Here is a 21489-nt window from a genome sequence, read left to right as displayed (position 1 = left end):
GGAATTAAAGAAAAAAATAAATAACAATTCGTAACTATCACGGTAAATACCTAAATATCGGTTGCAGCAAGAATCATCAGAGCAGACTGAATCTTAAGGTAGAGTTTAATCGGGAGCAAGATATTTACTTGGTTTCAAAGTATCTTCTCACGGATTGTTCATTAGTTGCAAGGAGGAAAATACACAGTAGAAAAACTGAATAACACTTTGAGGGTGATAGATATATATCACCTTATAATGGACAGACATCCTGCGCCTCTGGGTGTGATATCCTGAGGACACACTTGAATTTAATCCAGAGGAAACGTCAAACAAAGGTCAATGTGGGAACTTGCACTTGAGGAAGATTGTTTCTGAGGGGGTGAATTGCTTTGCTGAGCCCTTTTGGTCATAAGACTGTTAACTATTCAAATGCAAATATTCCGGATGGTGATTTTAACTGTTGTACTTATAAACTTAAACGCTACAGATAACAGAGAGAGGTATTTACGAAGAAATCGGCAGTTCCCCTTGCAGGACGGGAAAGAATGCTGGGCAGGGGGCGGGTCCAGGCAAAAGGGACCCTGGCCTGAGGATTACCAGTTGTTCGGTTCGTATTTGTTCTTTATTGAACGAACACACAGCACTTGTTCCCAGGCGCGGTTCTAAGCGCTTTTCACATATTCTTTTTAACGCGAAAGCTTAGTGATTGGTCTTTATTCCCCAAACAAAACATGGTCAGGACACCACACGGTTTTCCCACGAACACTCTTATCTGTTACCGAGGCTCTGCTGCGGTCATGCTCTCCTCCAACGGAAGAACACGACCCTGCAATTACCTGGCGGTTTTCATAAAAACGTGGGCGACTCTACTCGAGTCCCCTTCGCAAAGCCTGATCCTTTGTCCCCTAAAAATCCTTAAAAGCTTAAAAGCACTGAGACCCACTCATGTCTCGTCCCAGGGTGCCAGGCACTCGCGCTGTCCTTCCCTTTAGGGGTGAACGCGGGAGCACGTCGCTGTCTTTTTCGGCCAAAACAGGTGTTTTTAAGTGACCGGCCCGCTCCAGGTCTGGGAACTCAGTCCGGGTTGTGTTGTCAAAGTACTGCGTCTATGACGCAGTGGATTCTGGGAGACCCCAGTCGCTGTCCGCCGAAGCATCCGGTCCGACTTGACGCTGGACGCCAGTTCCCACAATGCTGGGCGCGCGCGCGCTGCCTTCTGGGTAACCGTGAGGTGGCCGCCATCTTGCGCGCTGAGGTGCGGCCCGACGCCTGGCTCCCTAGGGGTGGGCTCTGAGACCGTCCTGGTCTCTGCTTCGGGGCCGTGTCTCCGCGTCTCATTCAGCTTCTCGGAGGTCCGTGTCTTGCTAAAAGGTTTTATTGGGAGGTGAAGGTCAATGCGGAGCTGTCGGGTAAGGTGAGTAAACACCTCCTTTGTGTATGTATGTGCGTGTCGGGGGCGGGGTAGTAGGAGCGCCGTTTCGGGTTTTTTCCTCTCGCCGGCGCTCGGCCGGACCCCTTCCGTTGGCCGTAACGGAATTCGCAGCAGAACCCGAACTCATTTCCGGTGGGACGGAGACAGCGGGGCGCACGTTCCCCGGCTGCCCTGCGGGGAGGTCGGGAGGCCGTTGGGGTCGGGCTGTGGGCAGGCCGCGCGTCGTCCCCGCAGCCCTTGCTCTTCCTCGGGACTTTAATGAGGCTCGAATGTGGGGACGAGAAGTGACAGGTGGCCGAGGAGGGCGCTGTTTCCGGGCGTTCGGCGTTCTTTCTTGGGCCTCTCTCATCCGCCTCTTCCGCGCTGTCCTCCTCTTGTGTTAGATGAACACCGGGGAGCGGGCCGAGCGGAGGGCGACAGGGCGAAGCAGGCTCTTGGATTGTGCTCCTGAGGGTCCGTTGGACTTTTCAAGGGAAGTAGAGTTTATCTTCCACATAGACCAGCCATTTGGAAAAGATGAGCGCTTTGGCTTTGGGAGCTGCCAGAATGTCTCTTCTAAATGTAATGTGACATACTTGCGTCATTTTCAGTGCGGTCGAAGTTTCTTTCTTTCCTTTTAAATGAATGGAAACCGCTTTTTGCGCTGTTCGCTGGAGTGGAGCCCATAAAGACTGGCGTTCCAGTTAACTTGCCGTTTGATTGCTAAAGAGGATGTGGCTGGTGGGCAGGTTTGGTCACTAGATCCACTTACTCTGGATGTACATGGGGGTTTTAAATAGGAAGATGTTTAGGATGCAATTTATTGTAGCCAGTTTGGAAATGTGTCAATTTGGTTGGCAGATTTACTCTTTCTTCGTACACAATTGTGTGTCATCAAAATCTATAGTGTTTCAATTTTCCAGACTTACTAGGTCTTTGAGTTCTTTAAATTCAGAAATGCATCATTTAGGTTAAAGGTGTGATATATCTTTTTAAAAACAATGCTTACTTTCAAAGAGATCCCTCTCTTAATTGTTATAGCAATACTTAAGTAGTAAGTGATTATAAAGTTACAATTTTCTTATTTTTGTATTATGGGAAGATGGTATTCTTTAATGCTCATACCAAAAATTTAAATCTTTTTCTACTTGTTGCTGAGGAAACTTTTCTTAAGGTTTTTAAAATATTAGCTATTAATTACATGATTTCTTTATTCTTCAGATGCCTTATGGTGAAGTTGAAGCTAAATCCTTGGGACATGGGAAAGAACTAATAAGCGAACCGTGCTATAAAAAATTAAAGTCAACTGAAGGGGCTTTTGTTTTTCCCCATCATGGTAGTTCTAATTTTCACAAAGTCCACGAGAAAACTGGAAATGATTGGGTTGTCGCTGATGTCAGAGGACATAGTTATCAGCAGGAGGACAAAACCAAAATTAAAACTACAGATTTGCTGAAAACTGTGCATGAAGAGATTCCCGGTAATAGACCAGATGTTACTGGGTCCATTGATTCTCAAGTTTTACAGGCTGCTAGTCGTCAGTTGGTATCCACAGATGATGAGATCTATAGCACCAGTAAAGCATTTATAGGACCCATCTACAAACCCCCTGAGAAAAGGAAATGCACTGAAAGGAGGAATCAAGCAGGTACTATCAGTGGGGGAGGTGGCAAAGGAGGAAAAGAAGAGAAACAGAAATCTAACTCCAAAAAATCAGAGATTGACAATGAATTATTCCAGTTTTACAAAGAAATTGAAGAGCTTGAAAATGAAAAAGATGATTTGGAAGGCAGTTGTAAGGACCCCGAGCCTCCTGAGGAACAATTTATTCCATATTTTGATGACCATAATAATGATCTGATAAAATATGAAGAAGAAAAGAAAAGAGATCTTAGTAATGCTCTTCAGTCACATCGTGATTATCAATGGCATGTGGAGAATGAGCCAGGCAGACATCCTCGTAGTGGACAAGTAATACCTTCATTTTGTGATGAGTTATTTACTTCCTTCAGGCCGGAATGGCAACCATTGCATTCTTTTATAGTACCCCGAGGTCCTCCTCTTCCCAGTTCTAACTATCATTTAAATATTCAAAGATTCAATGCTCCACCAAGTCCACTGTCAAATATTTTCCATGCCCAAGATGGTTCTCAGATTCGAAATGGATGTTATGTAAATAGTTATGTTCCTTGGAATTGTTTGACTTTTGATCAGAACAATGACTATATTGACTGTAGTGAGATTATCAGTAGTGATCATCCCTATAGAAATGGCTGCAGTGTGCAAGGTGGATATGTGAGTAATGGTTTCTGTGAAACCAGTGAAGGATGCTGGAAAGGTCCTTCCATGGACAAGTATAATAGAACAGACAGTTTTATGAACCAGCAGTTTCAAGAGGAAAAGTTAAAATTGCAGAAATTACTTATTCTTTTAAGAGGCTTGCCTGGTTCTGGGAAAACAACATTGTCTCGGTAAGTAAAGGACACCAAGGGAATACTTGTTAATTCATTACTTAAAAATTGTGCTAGTTGTAATCAACAACACATACTTTCATGTTTCTAGTAAAACTTTGTTGTACTTGAGAATGGCATGTGACTAAATATTTTAAAAGATGTTTTCTAATGAAGGGAGAATTGGCATATTTATATTTAAAATCTCCCGAGGGCTTTAAAATAGATACACCATGTGTAATTATGACCGTGATGACAGCAAATGCTATTTGAGAACCGTGTTGGCCTTCACTTTTAAGTCAGCTATTCAAGAAGAGTTGTAATTAGGCTTAGAAGATTTGGGGTTTGACTCAATTATTTCACTTCACAACTGTGCACAAATTTTGCTTTGCGTTAATAGAATGAGTAATATATATATATATATATATAAATTTTTTGGATTTATTGTGAGGAGCAAATGAGGTAACTCAAGGAAAGGAATTTTGAGGGCGTTTGAAGCACTACTCTGTCCATACTATTGACTGGCAGAGGGAATCCTTTATTGGTGTCTTTAAATAAGAGTTTTAAGTGAGCAATATCTGAATTAATGGAGTTAGAATTGGTGATGTTTTATCCTAAATTCTGGTTTTGTTTACATTTTTTAAAAAAGAGCATTGATGCGCTGGAATACATTTGTGCAGTTGTGAAAATAGCACAAAGAAAAACAATTCAGTTTTTTTTTTTTTGTAATCTTTGGGTGAGGATAAAATATTCCAAGGAACCATTTTATAAATGTTTTATATTTATTTGTGAGACAACCTAAACAATCTAAACGTAGGGTTTCTTCTGAAGCAAGAAATTAGGGAAGGGTTAAATTTATAGACATTTCAAACTAGATTGTAAACCGTGATCTTTATGCAGGAATTGAAATTTAAGTCTTTGCATTTTAATTCCTCTTTAGTGAAGATTTTGCGAAGAGGATGAAATTTCAACCTTTAGAAAGGATAGAAATTAAGAGTGAAATTGTTACGAACAGGAGTAATCTTCTAGATTTAAAATATAACATCAGAGAAAAGTATTAATTTTGATTTGGAAATTGGATCAAGGGATTTTCTAGCTAGGGACCTTGACTAAGATTTAGTATAGAATAAACATAAGAAAGATAGATTAGGTTTGGGACAACATATTTTAATATGCTGAAACAGAAGATGAATAAAGTAGTAGTAATTCAGTGTAATTCCGGGGAGACTTAGTGTAGTGGGAGATGACAGGTGATTATATATAATATATGTATTTCTTCATTGAGAGATTAGATGTAAGAATGGAAGTTAGAGTAGCGATTGCCATTCATGTCACAATTTTACAGAGTACTTTTGTATATAAAAATCTTGTAAGATGGGTTGCATTCTTTTCATTTTGTGGACGAAGCCAAGGCTGAAGAGGAGAAGTTCAGCTTACGGGACTTGAGAGAAGTTCCAAAAACTGGTGAAAGATCAAACGAGGGACATAAATGACCATGTATTTCTTCCCTGCTCCTTCACTCTGCCATCTGTTGTGTGCACAGCTCTGTACATGATCCTGACGTGCAAGGAGCTTGGTTAAGGAAGCAGGAGTATTTCTTTTAGGTCAGCAGTTTTTGAAGTAGAATTGTATGTTTGGGATCGGCTATAAAGCCACATATTCTTTGGTGAGGAGCACCTTAATAAAGGAGTTAGCTTTGAACATGAGTTTGGAAGAAAGAAAGTAATGATTTGGTAGATCAGAGTTGAGCTGATATTGGGCACTAAGTTAAAAGATAGTGTTGTTTATATTGATATCTGGCAATGAATCTAGGTATTAAAGTTCATGTAACTTGGGGCAGTTGTCCGCTTTTTCCTAAAGTTAGTCCTTACCCACCTCTCCATCTTCGTAGCCATCTGCACTTGGGCTAGAACCTGCCCTCCACTGCAGGAGACATAACTTGTCCATTTGTTGTACTCAGGACTTTGCTTATTCAAAGGCTCCTGAAGTGCCACCACTTTTTGAGGTTTTTGGCTTATCTCAGTCCTCAGTAATCCTTCTGAACTCAGGTGTTATTTGCCTTTATCACTCTTTGCATTTAGTAGAAGCAACACAATACAGCGTTATCCTTTTATTTATTTATAACCTACCCAAGCCAATTTGGTTATAAGTTTGCTAACAGATTTTAATGGAATCAATGTTAGATTAAATTCTAACACAAGTGTAGACTTTGAATATTTATGAGTAAGCTAATACAAAACAGTTTATACAACTTTTGTAAGTATGATAAAGTGCCAACTCTGTGTCCTTTTAGGAAAACTGACAGCACTTTGCTGAAAGGTTCATGTGAGGCAGAATTCAGCAGTGTTGTAGAGGTAGAATTTTGTTACCATTGTAGTTGGCAGCAGCCAAACAGAATATTCTGACTCAGTGGATGGACACAGGACCAGTTAGGGATCAAGGCATGAGTGTCATTCCTAGGAGTGTGGGATATAGATTTTGCTAGATTTTTATACCCTGTTTATGCAAGCTGGAGGAATGAATCTAAAATATTTTAGCTAATCCACATTTCATATAGATTTCACCAACGAGAGTATATTTTCAGAAACAGGCCACTAATTTCATATATATATCTTGAGTTGATCAGAGACAAAAGATAGTTGAGGCACTTAGAGAGGAGAGAAGATGCTAGCTATATTGCTGACTTGAAGATGGAGGAACCATGAGCCAAAGGTATTCAGGTGGCCCTTTGAAGCTGGAAAGAGCAAGTGAACATTCTCCTTTAGGGCCTCCAGGTGGAATGCCATCCTATGCCCACCTTGATTTTAGCCCAGTAAAACTGATATCGGACTTCTGGCCTTCAGAACTGTAAGGTAAAAAATCTGTATTGTTTTAAGTCAGCAAGTTTGGGGTAATTTGTTAATAGCAGTGTAGGAAACTACTGCAGTTATAGTTTAAAGAGGAATAGGAAGAGACCCCCGCCCACCACCGGCTTTTGGAGATCTCAGTTTAAACTCTAGAGGAAAAATTGAGTTTTTATGAATTTCTCTTAATTCAAGGAATTGCCAGGAAAAGTGGTCTTGGGCTAGGGATATGGAAGGCTCTTCAGTACATGAGAAGACAAAGGGTTCATGAAGTCTTAGTTTTACTCAGATCCTGGGGGGTGAAATTACTTCTATTTTAAAAGGCATTTGCATGTAGTAGAGAAAATAATGCATAGTTCTTAAGAAATTTCAAAAATAAACCATGGAAATTAACTCATACAGTAAGCCATTTTGGTGATAGAGTTCCCAAAACACAGGGCTTAAGGAGCATGATTCACTTGTTCCTTAAGTGAAAAATTGTAAGCATAAAGTGCAGTAGTTATCTATGGCTGTGTAAACAAATTACCCTAAAACTGAGTCATTAAAGCAACGAACTTTTATTGTCTCACAGTTTCCGAAGGGCAGTTGTCTGGGTTTCTTTGGTTCAAGGTCTCTAACAGTGCTGTGGTCAAGATGTTGACTAGGGCTGTGTTCTGGGCTGAAGGCTTACCTTGGGGAAGATCTGTTTTGAGCTCAGTTCCTTGTGAGCTTTTGGATTGAGGGTCTTGCTGGTAGTAGGCTGGAGAGAGACCCTTCAATTCTTTGCTACTTGGACTTCTCTCAACTCAGAATGTGATGAGAGAAAGCAAGCCAGCGCTGAGCCAAAGACAGAGGCTACTTTTTTCTGTAACCTTCCATCCCCTCTGCCACATTCTGTTAGAAGCTAGTCTCTAAGTCCAACTCACACGCAAGGGGAGATGATACACTGGCTTACAGTGGTTCCCTGGCTCCTGAATAACAAACAGATCACTGTAAGCTGTGGTTTTGTCTCTCCCACCACTACTGGGATAACTCTGGTGGCCTGATTTCTGAAATTATTTTCTTTTCTGAATTTGTTTAATATCAAATTAGGAAGGTTGTTGTGAGAATTAAATGAGGTCATAGATACATAAAATGCTTGCCACATAGGTTTTTAAAAAGATAACTATTGTGAAAAAATACAAGTCAAGTGGCCAGTTGGGCCCACATCTGACTTTTTTCAATTAGATACTTGGTTTTCCAGAGTCCTAAATTTTGACAGCCTGAGAATCCATTTTAGTATCTTGACTTGTGAGAATTCTGATAGAAATTGACTGTAAGAATTTTAAAAATACTAATATTCTTAAATAATTCATTTTTTGTTCAGTGGTTGGTATGATATCTGATATATCCAGATTGGTAAAGGTATTTTAAAAATATAAGTCCTCAAAATAATGCTTCATAGTTCACGATGGTTTGAGGAATTTAAAAAAGACGCATGAGCAGTCTTCGCTGTCTGGGAGTAAAAAGTCTCTCCAAATAAAATAATTTGCTATAATTATGATTTATATATTTGAGATGAACTTTAGTAGAGGTTTATTCATGCTTAGTGTTGACTTGATTTAATGATGTAAATTGATTTGCTGTCCCCACCTCCCCCCCCCTTTTTTTTTATGTTGGGAGATGTTAAAAAAAAACAGTTCCTGGATACAAAATCCCCTGTACTCTAATAGCATGGTATTATTAACATCTGAAAAGTCACCTGCTAGAAGTACTAGAACAGAAAAAAGATGAAACAGGGTATCTAAGAGAGATGGTATCTGTTCTGGTATCATTAAGTATATTTAGGCATCGCAGGGTCGATTATGATCAAAATCTTTTTAGATGAGTGAGCTTCGGTTTGGAGTGCTAATGTTGTGGCATTTTTATATTCTAGGTTATCTATATAAGCAAATAAGATGCCAGACATGTTAGATGAATATATTTTTAAAAAATTATGGCGGCCTAAAAAAGAAATCCAACACTAGTTTAAATGTTTAAGTATCATCCTAAACAAACAACTCAAACCATTTACTTTCATTTGGTTTGTTGGAGGTAATTTGAATCATTCTGTAAGTGGAAATGGATATTTAAAAATTTTTAATCTTGATATATGTGATTTTATTTATTATAAACTGAAGAAAGAAGAGAGATGTTTATCATAATAATTGAAATCCTTTTATTATTTTTATTAGGAAGTACTATGCTTGAATCATCCCAGAACAATATTCTTTTACTTTTAATCCCTTCTACTACCTTCCACTCCCCTTCTCCCTCAACAAATTTAGAACCATATCCATCCATTTGCCTTATGGTTGAGGGAAAGAAGAGATACAGCAAAATACTTTTGTTACCGTTGGATCCAAATCATTCTCTCACTGTGTTTTCCCTTTTTTCAGCAAACCCCTTCTTTTTCAGGAGTGACTAGTTGTGGGAGTTCTGATGCTCTGAACACTTATTAATCTCGCAGTTTAGAAATTAAGGTGATATTATGAGAACAAAGCTTAATCGCCATTGACTTGTTCTGAGAGTGTCTTTCATTTAGTGTTTAGTAATTAATAATTGAATCTCTTGAAAATTTAAAGTTTGATTATTCTGTGGAGGATCATGGACTGTTTCACTGCCTTAAGCATCAAGCTAGCTCTGACTCCCACTTGAGAGCTTTATGTTTGTGCTTCAGGGAAATGAGTTTATCAGAGCTATTTTGGGTTAAATACAGTTTTTCCTCAGATGAATTGCTTACTTAGGCTTACTTGCCTTTTAGGTTACCTGTCGCGCTAAATTTAGGCATTTTTAGACACCAAATACACATTCACTAAAGTTAAAAGCATGGATAATAGTTGACATAATTTTGGGATGTTTCTAAAAGTTGAAATATAAATACCACTTAAAAAAGTTTCGATACTGGCCGTAATTGTGTAGGTTCAAGTGTAAAGTGATATTTGAAATCTGAAAGCTTTTAAGGTTCAGCTCCTCTGCTATTTGTGATATACTTACAGGAATGCTTCAGAAATTCATTTAATAAGCTTTCCTTTGTGGCTTATTTCTGATGGCAATAGATTTTATAAATGGCACTTTATGATTTCTTTTATTAACAGAGTTCTGCTTGGTCAGAGTCGTGATGGCATTGTGTTCAGCACTGATGACTATTTCCTCCATCAAGATGGGTACAGGTATAATGTTAATCAACTTGGTGATGCCCATGACTGGAACCAGAACAGAGGTTTGTTTTGGGCCAGGTCTCCCGGGATAGAATATTTGACTAGGAGTCAGAGGACCTGGGTTTTTATTCTCAACTTGACCTATACCAGCCGAACGACTTTCACAAGCCATTCGAAAGCTTTGAGACTCGGTTTTTTCATGTTAGAAGCAGTGAGAATTATACTTGTCCTATCTGATCAAGGTTGTGGAAATCAGAGACTATTTTGTAAACTGTAAATAGTGTACCAGTATAAGCTGGTAAAATAGAGAGGTGGGATATATTGGTAGCCTTTATTTTATATCTCTTGAATAAATTCAGAAAACTCTGATACGGTATTTCTGTATTCCCAAAAGTGATTTTTCTAAGAGTAATGTTAATATTTTCTAAGGCTTAATATAATGCCTGTGAATATTGAAAGTTTTTCTCATTGATATTACCCTATGAAAAATCTATTTAATGAATTTTTTATTGGTACATGGGTCAGTTTCTTTTTACCTTGAAATAGTGGTTCTTAACCTTGGTGCACATTTGAATCATTTATGGACCCTTTTAAAAAACTTATGCCTGAGTCAGCCCCAGAGATTCTGGTTTAGTTGGTTTGGAGTGGATCTAAGTATTGGTATTTTTTGAAAATGATCCAGATATTCTAATGTTGTAGTCAGGTTAAAAACTTACTTTAGTAGGTAAATGCATATGGTATAAGTTAATTTCTTTCTTTTAAAGATGAATGTATTGATGATTAAACAAATTGGTTTATTATGAAAAATTTTAAACTAAGTGTAGAGAGACAATGAACTCCATATTCTCATCACTCAGAATTATCAGTTATCAAATATTATCATATCGGTTTTTTCCTTTTTTGTTGCCACCTCTCTCTTTTTTTAAATTGCTGAAGTATTTTAACACAAATTCCAGACACACTTAATGCATTTCAAATTAACCACCCTTTTACTTAAAAAAAAAAAATTTTTTTTTTGACATTTAATACCCAGTCTGTAATCGAGTTTTCCCTGTCGTCTTAACTATTTCTTTACAGTTGTTATATTTAAGTCAGGATCTAAACAAGGTCCTTACAGGACATTCGTTTTTATGTTTCTTTTAATTATGTTAATCTATAGCAATTTCCCCTCTTGTCACCCCCATACCAAGTTTATTAACTTGTTGCAGAAACTTCGTTGTTTGTCCAATAAAATGTCCTATATCCAGTAACTGTCTACTTGCTTCCTTGTTGTAACCGTTTAACTTGTTCTTTTTTCTCTTATATTGCCTTAAATAGAAGTTAACTCTAGACTGAAGGCTTTGTCAGGTTCAACTTATTTTTTTAGTAAGCAAAGATCGGGTAGTCCCATTTTCAGTGATGTTAAGATTGATAGTAGCTTCAGAGGGACAGCCTGCTTCCTTCATTATCAAGTTCCTTATAAATCTTATACCCAGTGGTTTTATCCAACAGTGAGTTGTTGTTTCCTGAATCAGTTATTTCATTAAGGGTTGCAAAATGGTGATTTACTAGGTCTGTTGTTCCTTCCATGTTTAGTAGCTGAAATTGTTGTGTAATGAGAACTTCCCCTCGACTCGAACTAGCAAGTAGGGTCACCCAATAGTACAGTATGTACAAGAAAAACGGGATAAATGCTTTTCTTTTTAATCTTCAATTTTTAGAGTAAGGAATTTCAGTGAGAATATTTTTGAGTAAAAAATTTCATTCTGTTACAGTTCGTGTTTTCACAGGAAAGTTTAAATGTCAAATAAGTTTGATTGTAAGACTATTTCCCAGTATTGTTTCTATGACAGTCGAGGATTTCTCCACATATATTAGAAAGTGGCATAAAAAAAATCTCAAAAAAAAAAAACAAAAAACCCTGAAATACTAATTGTATTTTATTTTTTTACATGCCTCAGACCGTTATTGCCCAGATCAAACAGTGGTGGTGTTGCAATTCCCGTGTTTGACGTTATTGGCATAAAGTTAAGGGAATAAGAGTCAGTGCCCTTTGGCGGAATGAGAAGTCTATTTGTAGGGCGTGTTTTTCTGTTGGCAGAACTAGTCTAGAACATTTCATTAAAAGGTTCATGCTTGTGAATTCCAGTGCTGAACAGAATATTGATGTCAAGATAAACATCTAGTTTTATTAGTAGTATAAAAATATGGACTTTTTCAGGTAATTTTTACTTTTTTCAAGGTACTATAACTAGCAGTCATTAGACATTTTGAAAATTAGAAGCATGACTTATTTAGGGTGGAATTTCTTGACACATTTATTGAATAGTTTTAAATGCTAGGAACCATACTAGGAATGTCTGTCTGCCTCATTATGATGAGAAGACTCTAAATTCGTCTTAGGCTGTTTATAAATTGAAAACATCTCCAAGGTGTTCTTTTTTGTTCTTTCGTTTCTTTTTTTCTTTCCTTTTTTTTTTTTTTTTTTTAAATGCAGCTCTGAGGTAGACTTTTATTTCTCGGCTGACAGGACCTCCATGCCCATGATCCTCCCAGCACCTTTTATCCTGCCTGAGCCCAGCAGCCTAGTCCAAAAGGTGCCATGGCCAGAGGGGTTGAGAGTCACCTCCCATTCCAGGCTAGAGGGGTGGGGGGCTTTAGGACACTCCCCTCCAATAAATCTTTGCCAGCAAGAGGCCATGACTCACCTCGATCCTAACTCCTGCATCTTGGTGGGAGGTGGCAATATCTACCTCCAGCTCTCCACACCTGAGAGGGACATGACCAGACAGGGTAGGACACAGGCTCCTAGCTCCAGTAATGGTAGCTCCCAACAGTGGCCCCTGCCCAAGTCATAGTCCCAGCCCCCATCACAGGGCAGCATAGGTCTCTCCTCCTCCTCGGTCCTCAGCAACTGAGGGAGCCCTCCACACCAGGCAGGACAGAGGCCGAGCTGGAAAGAGCAGTTGCAGTGGGGAAGGAGTAGGCGCTGAGACTGGTTGGCTGCTGGCCGGGCATGGGCCCCGGGCTCTCCAGACGTCAGGGGAAGCTGTCTGTACAAGCTCTGGGGCTGGCCACTAGGTGGGCATGCTTGATACTTGCCCAAGGTGTTTTTATTCTCTTCAAGTATGGTGGTGAATTTGTTTAAGAAAGTGACACTCATTAATTGCATATTCAAACATTGTTTACTTAGGACCTCTGTTCTCCTGGAGTGCACTGGGATGTAGTATTGGATGATGATTATTCATGGAAAGACGGCAGTCTCCCCATTATTTGGTTAATAAATTCCTCTTCTAGAACATAACTGAGGTGTAAGCCTACTAATCAGATATTAGGAGAATTGCTCTAATAAGTTTTTTTTTTTTTTAAACAAAAGATGTAATCACTGTTTATGATTGGGGTGGAGCAGTGGGAGGTGATAACATCTTGGTATCCTGTTTACTATCCAGATTCTAACTTTCTCTTAGTATTTAGAGACCTCTGCTCCCAAATATCTATTACACCGTAGTCATTACTACTTAAACTGACTTACCTTTGGAATTCTATCTGCACTATACCTCTGTATAAATGTTTTCATTAGTGGTTTGAATTGTAAATCTCAAGAAAACTTCCACATAATTGCATTTTTGCCTCAGCCTTTTACATTTATTATGGGTTTTTAATTATATTTGCCTTTTTTTTTTTTTTTAAGATGAGGCAACCCTTGGTTGACCTCACAGATTGCAAGGACCTTGTCAGCTTACAATCCTTTATTTTTTACGCCTACAGCACCTGATCTTCCTTGGTGGTCTCCCATCCAAGTACTAACCAGGCCCAACCCTGCTTAGTTCTGAGATCAGACAAGGTCGGGCTTCTTCAGAGTGGCATGGCAGTAGACTTCTTGTTAACATAAGTCTTTCTTATGTCAAACTCTTATTTGTAATTATAAGACATTGGAAAATACAGATAAGCACAAAATAAAAATATTTTCATTACTCACAGATCACCACTTTTTGATTTCTCCTAGTAACTTCACAAATCTTTTTATTTTGAACAGAATAAGATTGTACTTACGTATTGTCTTGCCACTTGCCATTTTCAGTTAACAATCTCCATATTTCCATGTCAGTAAATGTTCACCTCTTTTTATACTCAGACCATATTCATATATAACTTGTTCCTGTATTGCCTGTAAATGAAAGTTAGTTCTAGACTAAAAGCTTCATTAGCTGTAAGTTCATGAAAATGTTTCCCCAGGATGTTCAGTACAGTTAGTGAAAATCAGCTTCTGGTCTGGAGAAGACTCGCAGGCGGTTGCGTCTACCAGATAGTTCCCTTTTAATGGAGCGGAGTCCTTTCCGTGGCACTGACTTGAGAGATTGCAATGCACAGTGTGGTTTTAAGTATAGAGATGTAGAAGTTTTCTTAATAATGAATGTTTAAATTTTGTGTATTTTAACCTAATAGCTCTTTTTTTGTTTTGTTTTTTAAATTTATTTTATATTTCAGCAAAACAAGCTATCAATCAGGGGAGATCTCCAGTTATAATAGACAACACTAATACACAAGCTTGGGAAATGAAACCATATGTGGAAATGGTAAATATGAGATGAGAAAGTTTTTATGTTTTATTCTTGTCATCTTTTTTAAATTCTGGAATTTTCGTTAACCTTGATCTTTATTATTAAAACATTCGTCTTTGTTTTCTGAAGACGTGTTTGCTTAGATTTTAAAAATTGGGAACGGTGCTTATTAAAGAATATGCTCATTTTGTTAGTTTTGCCTGGACTTGATAGTAATTGGAATTTGTCCAGTTAAGTGGTCTTAAAATTTTTATAAACCATATTATTTTAAAAGTAAAATTTTTCTTGACTGAGAAAATTAAGAAGTATTGTCTAAATGAAATTTATATCTTGTCTGTCTTCTTTTTACTTTAAGAAGTGTTCTCTGGGTTTTTGTTTTCTTCCTTTCCTTTGTGTAGGCCATAGGAAAAGGATACAGAGTAGAGTTTCATGAACCTGAAACTTGGTGGAAATTTGATCCTGAAGAATTAGAAAAGTAAGGCACTCTAATTTATTTTGAATCTTTATCTTTTTCCTTTTCTCTTGTATACGGTCAACGTCTTTACTAGCTTTGCTTGTCATATCTTTGCTACTTGTGAATAGGGACTGCTGCTTCTTCCTTTCTGTCTAGAGGAACATTACCTTAAATTCAGTGATTTTGACGTGCCTTGCCGTCTTAAATTTTATTAAGTTTTTCTTGTTAGGCGTGTTCGTTACTGTTATGTCAGTTCCTACACTGTTTCACAGTAAACCGAATGCTAGTGGAGATCTAGAAACGTTTGAGGGAAACATTAGAATTTTTCCCTCTGGTCTTTAGCTAGGCCACTCCTCTGCATTACTCTTCTAACTTGCTTTCATCCTGAGTCCTCCTTTCCATCTTTACTACCAAAGTGCCTATTCCCATAACCAAGATCCTTGGAATCAGTGTGTTTCGGAATTCTGTGGGGTTTCTTCTTTTGATTTTAGAAAGGTAATAGAGTGTATGTACCTAATCCTAACACCCCTAGCAGAGTGTGGGTGGCATATCATAATCCTCAAACATCTCTTTATTTCTGCGGTAAATTATGACTAAGTAACCTCATAGATAAGAAAGACTCTACATAATCTCTTTATCAGTTCTGAGTAGATCGTGCTGCTGCCAAATGAATACAGGTCTGGTTAGATTTTGCTGCCATTTCAGTCAGCCGGAGACTGAGTTTTCAGAGCATTTTGGTTTTAGGTTTGTGGTGAGGGGGTGTGGACTTGTATTACTTTCAGCCCTGCTCTTCCATTTGTGTTCACCTCCATACCCCCCCACCCCCCACCCCCTGACAGCACTGGTTTTCCTGGCTAGGACTCTTTTTTCCTTCCCTTTTGCCCACTTCGCTCCCACCTTTGTTAACAACTTTGAGATATAATTCACATACTTTACCCATTAAAAGTGTACAGGACAGAACAGTGGTTTTTAGCAAATTCACAGAGATGAGCAACCATCACCTCTCTTTTTTTAAAAAGCTTTTTTTTCCCCTCCCACCTCAGTTTGCCCTCTTTCAGCTTAAAGCTATTATTCTATGTAGCATCCAACTAATAATTCTTTCTCCCTTGCCTTTTATTCCATTGGTTATCTTACTTTCCCTTTCTGATTTGTATGCCCTGTGTTCATATATAAACAGATAAACTGAAAAGATTTACTAATGTCAGGTATTGTTTGCCTGCCTTTGCGTGTATTGCACCTCAGGTAGAAGAGACAGAAATTTAAATACTAATGATACTTGGGTTATGCTGGACAAATGAATTCATGAAATTGTTATATAGTTAGGCTTTGTTTACATTTGAGGTGTACTTAAAATTGATTATAATTTTTAATAAAAATTGACTTTACTAAATAAAGTCAGTTTAACTGATGTCTAGCATAGCTTGACTTTTTTCAAAGAATTGATCGAATCATCAAATTTGACATCTTGTGGATTTGGTCATATTTTGCCAGTTTTCGGCTTGAGATCTCTTTTTTGGTCTTCTGTCTTCCCTTTTGCTTTTTCGTCTCATCTTGAACACAAATATCAATAGTTTTGAAAAGTAAACATTTCTTCTGTAATGAATTAGCACTAGTAAATCTGGAATTGTAACATTAAATGAAAAAAGTGTTCCAGTGTGTTTTGCCAAGTCCAGATCAGGGCGCAGAAAACTACTAGGGTGAAAGAAATTGTAAAAAGTTCTTTGAGGGTCAAGAACAACTTTAAAACCACTTTTTGTTGTCATAATTAAACTCACTAAAATGTACATAAAATATGAACATACAGCTTAAATAGCATATAAGGCAAATATTCATTCAGCCATTACCCATGTCACGGGAGTATTATCAACACCTCAGAAGTTCTTTGAATTCCCTTTCCCAGTAACAACTCCTTGGTAATTACTTTCTTGCTTTTTTTTAAAGCATTTTTTTCTAAAATATCTTTTGCCTTAACACTGTAGTTTTTTTTAACCTTATACAGAATTATGTAATATATATTCATTATGGGTAGTTTCTTTCACTTATTATGTTTGTGAGATATGTTCAAATCATTGTATCTCTAATAATTTTGTGTTGATAAGTTTTAAAAATGTAATAGGAAATGTCTTAAATAATTTTTAAAAAGCGATAAATATTTGATAACTTGATTTTTGTAAGTCTTACAGATCTATTCAGTTCTTCTGTAATTCTCAAAACTGTGTCCCATAATCTTTGATTTTGATATTAACAAATATGAAAAATTACCTCAGTTCAGTGAATTAGTAGTTCTATGTGAATGAAGGTGCATTCAGTTAACATTTTATTCTGATTTATGATATCATTAAACCTTTTTAAATACTGTTAAAAACTTTGAGAGAACCAGTATAAGTTTTTTGGTATAAAATGTTGGTAAATGAGGTGTGTCTTCTATATTTATTTGCAAAATGTGATTTAGAGTCTGTACTCTCTTACTCTAAAACAGCTTAATCTCTGAGCCTATACATCCTTAAAAAAGAATTAAACTCTTTTTCTTTTTTGGTAGGAGGAATAAACACGGTGTGTCTCGAAAGAAGATTGCTCAGATGTTGGATCGTTATGAATATCAAATGTCCATCTCTATTGTAATGAATTCAGTGGAACCGGGGCACAGAAGCACACTCAGGCCTCCTTTGGAGGGGACACAGAGGTGGGGAGGCTCTTTGGGCTCACATAATCAAGTCTGTGCCACGCATAACCATTAGTTGGCTGTTTTCAGCTAACACTTTTGTTGCTTGCACTTGAAAAAATTAGTGAGCCTTTCTTGAAGTTTAAATAGTTTCAAGTAAAAGACTACATTGCCTCACAGAAGGTGTTCCCAGCAAGTTACTTAAATTCTAAAGTGTAAATAAAAATTATATAAAATTGTATTTTAAATGTTTTTATAATCTGTTGTAATACCTTCGGCTATTATGAAGACACCTGACTGGGTAAGAAGTAGAATGTTTTTCTACAATTGAATTTTGAACTAATTCTATCTGTTTTCTAAATAGTGTTTAATAGTTTTATAGTTCATGCCTAAATATAACTTTTCATAAAACTTAAGTATTTTTCCTTAAGTACCTTAAATATGCAGGAAATACTATTCATAGGCACCATGGTTGATTCTCCTGTTCATTATGTAGGTAAAATTTTGTTTCTGCAGATTCATCTGTGTGACAAAAATATTTTTAAGCTATAATTAGCATATTAGTTAAAATTGTCCACCAAATGCCATAGGTATATTAGTCACCTGGGAGTTTTCTCCATAATATACATATTCATAATATATACATATTCATCATCCTTCTCAAGCCATCCTCTCCTACCTTCTATCACCCCCTCCCCCACACACTCTCTTCAGATCTGGAATGGACAAACAGAAATCACTATATATTCAGGAAAAGCTCTCAGGCATTTCTGATATGTATCACGTTTTTCTATTTAGGACAGTATTAATTCTAATACAAAAAAAATATTGGAGAGCTCTTTAGCTTTAATTATAAGGAGACTTGTCCTGTAGGGTATTTTATTTATCCTGGTTTTAATTTTTCTGTAGAGCCAGTCATTATCTCACTGGACAGTTTTCTTTGTTAGAGTGTGCTCCTTCACTTAAAATTTAAAAACTAAGATAAAATTTATTTCAAAGATCTTGTAATTCATCGTAACCTTTGCTTTGATTTACTCTTTTAGGGGGAAAAAATACCAGCTAAGTACATGAGATTTTTAAAAAATATTATGATCCTTCATATGTTTTACATAATAGTGTTCCCATGGCCTTTAAACTTTCTCATAAACCAGCCCATCCTGAGTCCCAGTAATCTTTCTTTGTATGTTGTTTTAAAGGTTTTTTCTGTTCTTTTCCACTTTACCTAAAATGTTCTCCCATATCTTTATGTTACTTTTTAAGTTGCAGGGCTCAAAACTGTACAATGCTCTCCACCACTGCCTTTAGTGAGACAAGAATATTATTTCCATTTATTTGTAATTTTCAGTGCTGTTTACACTTAAATGGGTATTACCTTGCTTTATCCTGTTTAACACATATGTATGTTTGTATGTATTTGTTTATTTTAACTAAATATGATGTAGTAGGAATATGCTAACTCATGTTTCGTGTGTAAATGTATATTTTATATATATATATATTTTTATACATACATTTCCTTCATCCACTATTTTCATATATTGTTTTGTTTCAAAGTAATACTTCTTGGTTATTTGGACTTGCATTTCCCAATATTTTATTATGTAAATTAGCACATTTTCAAAAAGCACAGAGGAATTTAATTTAGAGACAGGTGAAACTTAGATATATACTGTGTGTCTTTTTGTCTCATTTGTCTTTATAAAACTTTGTTTAGGACTAATAGTACTATATAGTTATAGTTTTTTGAATAATGAGCTCTTGATTAGTCAAATGTATTTTAAGGAAGTAGAAAATTACCTTTGGAACATAAAAATTATGAGGAAAAATATTTGTGTTAGATATAGTAAGTCAAAAAAATTTCCAGATTTTATTACAGATTCAGCTTCATTTCCTAGTACTTCTGAGTACTAAATAATCAGAGAGCATTAACCAATTACTGATTTTTTAAAAAGTTACAAATGCTTTTTGAGGCAGGGAAATTCAGTTCTGAAAGACTTTCCATTTTTTTAAGACAAATTAATGGTTCCCCAAGAATTCTGAATAATTTTAATTTTTATATTTTGAGCAGTAACAGAATAGAGGAATGAATATGCAGTAAAAGATACCCCAAATCACTGTTATAAGTCATTTCTTGATGTTAAAAATCTATAAAAATATGAAATTTTCCAATTAAAGATTTTTATCAATTTTTTCTGCTAGTCTCATATATATAAATTCAAATATATTCTTAATGGATTAGCCACCAGATGGCTATCTTGCATTCTGAGTTGCTTTCCTTCACAAAGAATAAACTAGGCATTAGTCACCATATTTAAAATGAAATACATTTTAGTTATGTGCAGTCCTGTTTCTAGTTTGGTTCAGTAAGATAAATTGTTTTTTCATTGGCTTGGTGTTAAAATCGCTTTTTGATAAGCAAATTTATAATTTTTTTGTATGTCATAATCCTGTTAGTAAAAATACTTGTAAGGAATTGAACTTTTGATATTGCTTTTTAAATAGATCATCTTTATTTCAGTATTCACCTTTCTAAAAGAAAATGTTAACTTTTTAAATGTTTTATGTCTTTTAAAGTAAGATTTTTTACAACAGATTGGATTATATTGTTGGAATGATAGGGTGGCTATAAGTATTTGAAGTTTGCTTATCTCTTGTCTAATACAGATCATAGAATTTTCCAGTTTTATATGTAGATAAGTTTTGACCAGTTCATAATTTCAAATGGTGTAAAATATTTGTTCTGACCAAATTCGAGTTTCTTGTATTACAGAAATGTCTATTTTCTGAGCCTGGTTTTCTAAGTATTTATAAAGAAAATTGGTGGTGGTCTCTTTGGAAAAATGTTGAAGAAATGTGGTTGTTGATGTATTAGTGCCTTGACCAGATAGGTTTGCTAGCCTCTATTGAAGTTTTATGTTGTATTCAAACATAAATGCAGTAACTGAGAATTCAGTAATTAGTGATGAAGTCTTCTTACCTGTGTTTTTGTTTAACATCTGCAACCCATATAAATAGAATAACACCTCTTAGTCTAGAATCATAACGAAATGTTAGTTTTGTTACAGTGACCATTTTGAATAAATAATTGGAGGCAGTGGAAAGAGCTGATTGAATTAGTGGTTTTTAGAGTTAAGTTTTATGGGTTACAATTTGTAAAATTTTTTCTGTTAGAATCAGTAGCTATAATTGTTATTTACAGGGAAAGGAGTGTTTAAGGAATTAAAGATAACTCTTTTTTTGCGATGGTGTTCTTTCTCTTTACCAATTAAATAAGATTAGCATTTCAATTTTTACTTTATTCTTAAAGTTAACATACTGCTAAATCAATTGGTCTTTGTATGTGTACTGGATTTTCTCCTTAAAAGTATGTTTAGAGTGGTAAATTTGTTAAAATGGATTCTGAAATAGAAGTAATTAGTGATCGATTGTCTTGTGTCTTTTTTTATTACTTTTTTTTTACTTTGCAAAGCAGCATTTAAAGTAATTCAGTTGATTCAAATTGTCAAGTGTTTTAAGTCTGAAACATTTTCACTTTTGCGTTTGTAAATTTTAGTGCAAACCTTGAATAAATTAGGATTTTTGCAACTAAGTTCTGGAACTTGTAATAGAATGGCTATAATTTACATTCATTATCTTCAGTTAGACTACACTGAATGACATAACTTTTGTAATAGAATATACATGTGTCTAAGCTTAATATTGAATATTTTTTAATGAAAATTTATAATGCATCGTCACTGTCAAATTATGCACAGAAACTAGGGGAAAGAGAAGCACAAATAACTGTAAAGAGATTCTCAAGAGTAAGTAGTTATTTTTGAAGCTAAGGCTGTTGGAAGGTTTTGACTTTTTGATAAATTTAAAGTCTGTCGTTTAGATTAGAAATCATCTTATTTTCTTCCCTTTCCTCCTTGCAAATTTGGTTCTCTGAATGATAATCCTGTCACATTCCAGGTGTGATAATTGCAATAATTACATATTATAGTAC

The 21489-nt window shown here is 36.1% G+C and overlaps 1 protein-coding gene and 1 pseudogene across 3 annotated transcripts in view; one reads left to right on the top strand and one right to left on the bottom strand.

Annotated features, from left to right (window-relative positions):
- Positions 1-1205: 1205 nt before the first annotated feature.
- The window catches only part of N4BP2L2 (NEDD4 binding protein 2 like 2), a 55103-nt gene continuing 34819 nt past the window's right edge, over positions 1206-21489 (top strand). The window contains exons 1-6 of one of the 3 annotated variants that reach the window (XM_016134326.2): positions 1206-1396; positions 2615-3864; positions 9782-9906; positions 14312-14400; positions 14784-14860; positions 17379-17522. In XM_016134326.2, coding sequence (XP_015989812.2) covers positions 2615-3864; positions 9782-9906; positions 14312-14400; positions 14784-14860; positions 17379-17522 — 1685 coding nt within the window. In that variant the 5' untranslated portion in view covers positions 1206-1396. Of the gene's footprint in view, positions 1397-2614; positions 3865-9781; positions 9907-14311; positions 14401-14783; positions 14861-17378; positions 20928-21489 lie in introns of those variants that run through there. The other 2 variants (XM_016134325.2, XM_036228437.1) reach the window with 2 other exon arrangements.
- Positions 13583-13700, bottom strand: LOC118609788 (annotated as a pseudogene).

This window comes from Rousettus aegyptiacus, unplaced genomic scaffold, assembly GCF_014176215.1.
Source record: "Rousettus aegyptiacus isolate mRouAeg1 unplaced genomic scaffold, mRouAeg1.p scaffold_m13_p_11, whole genome shotgun sequence".
Lineage (NCBI taxonomy): Eukaryota > Metazoa > Chordata > Mammalia > Chiroptera > Pteropodidae > Rousettus > Rousettus aegyptiacus.
This window is presented reverse-complemented; position numbering and strand designations above follow the sequence as displayed.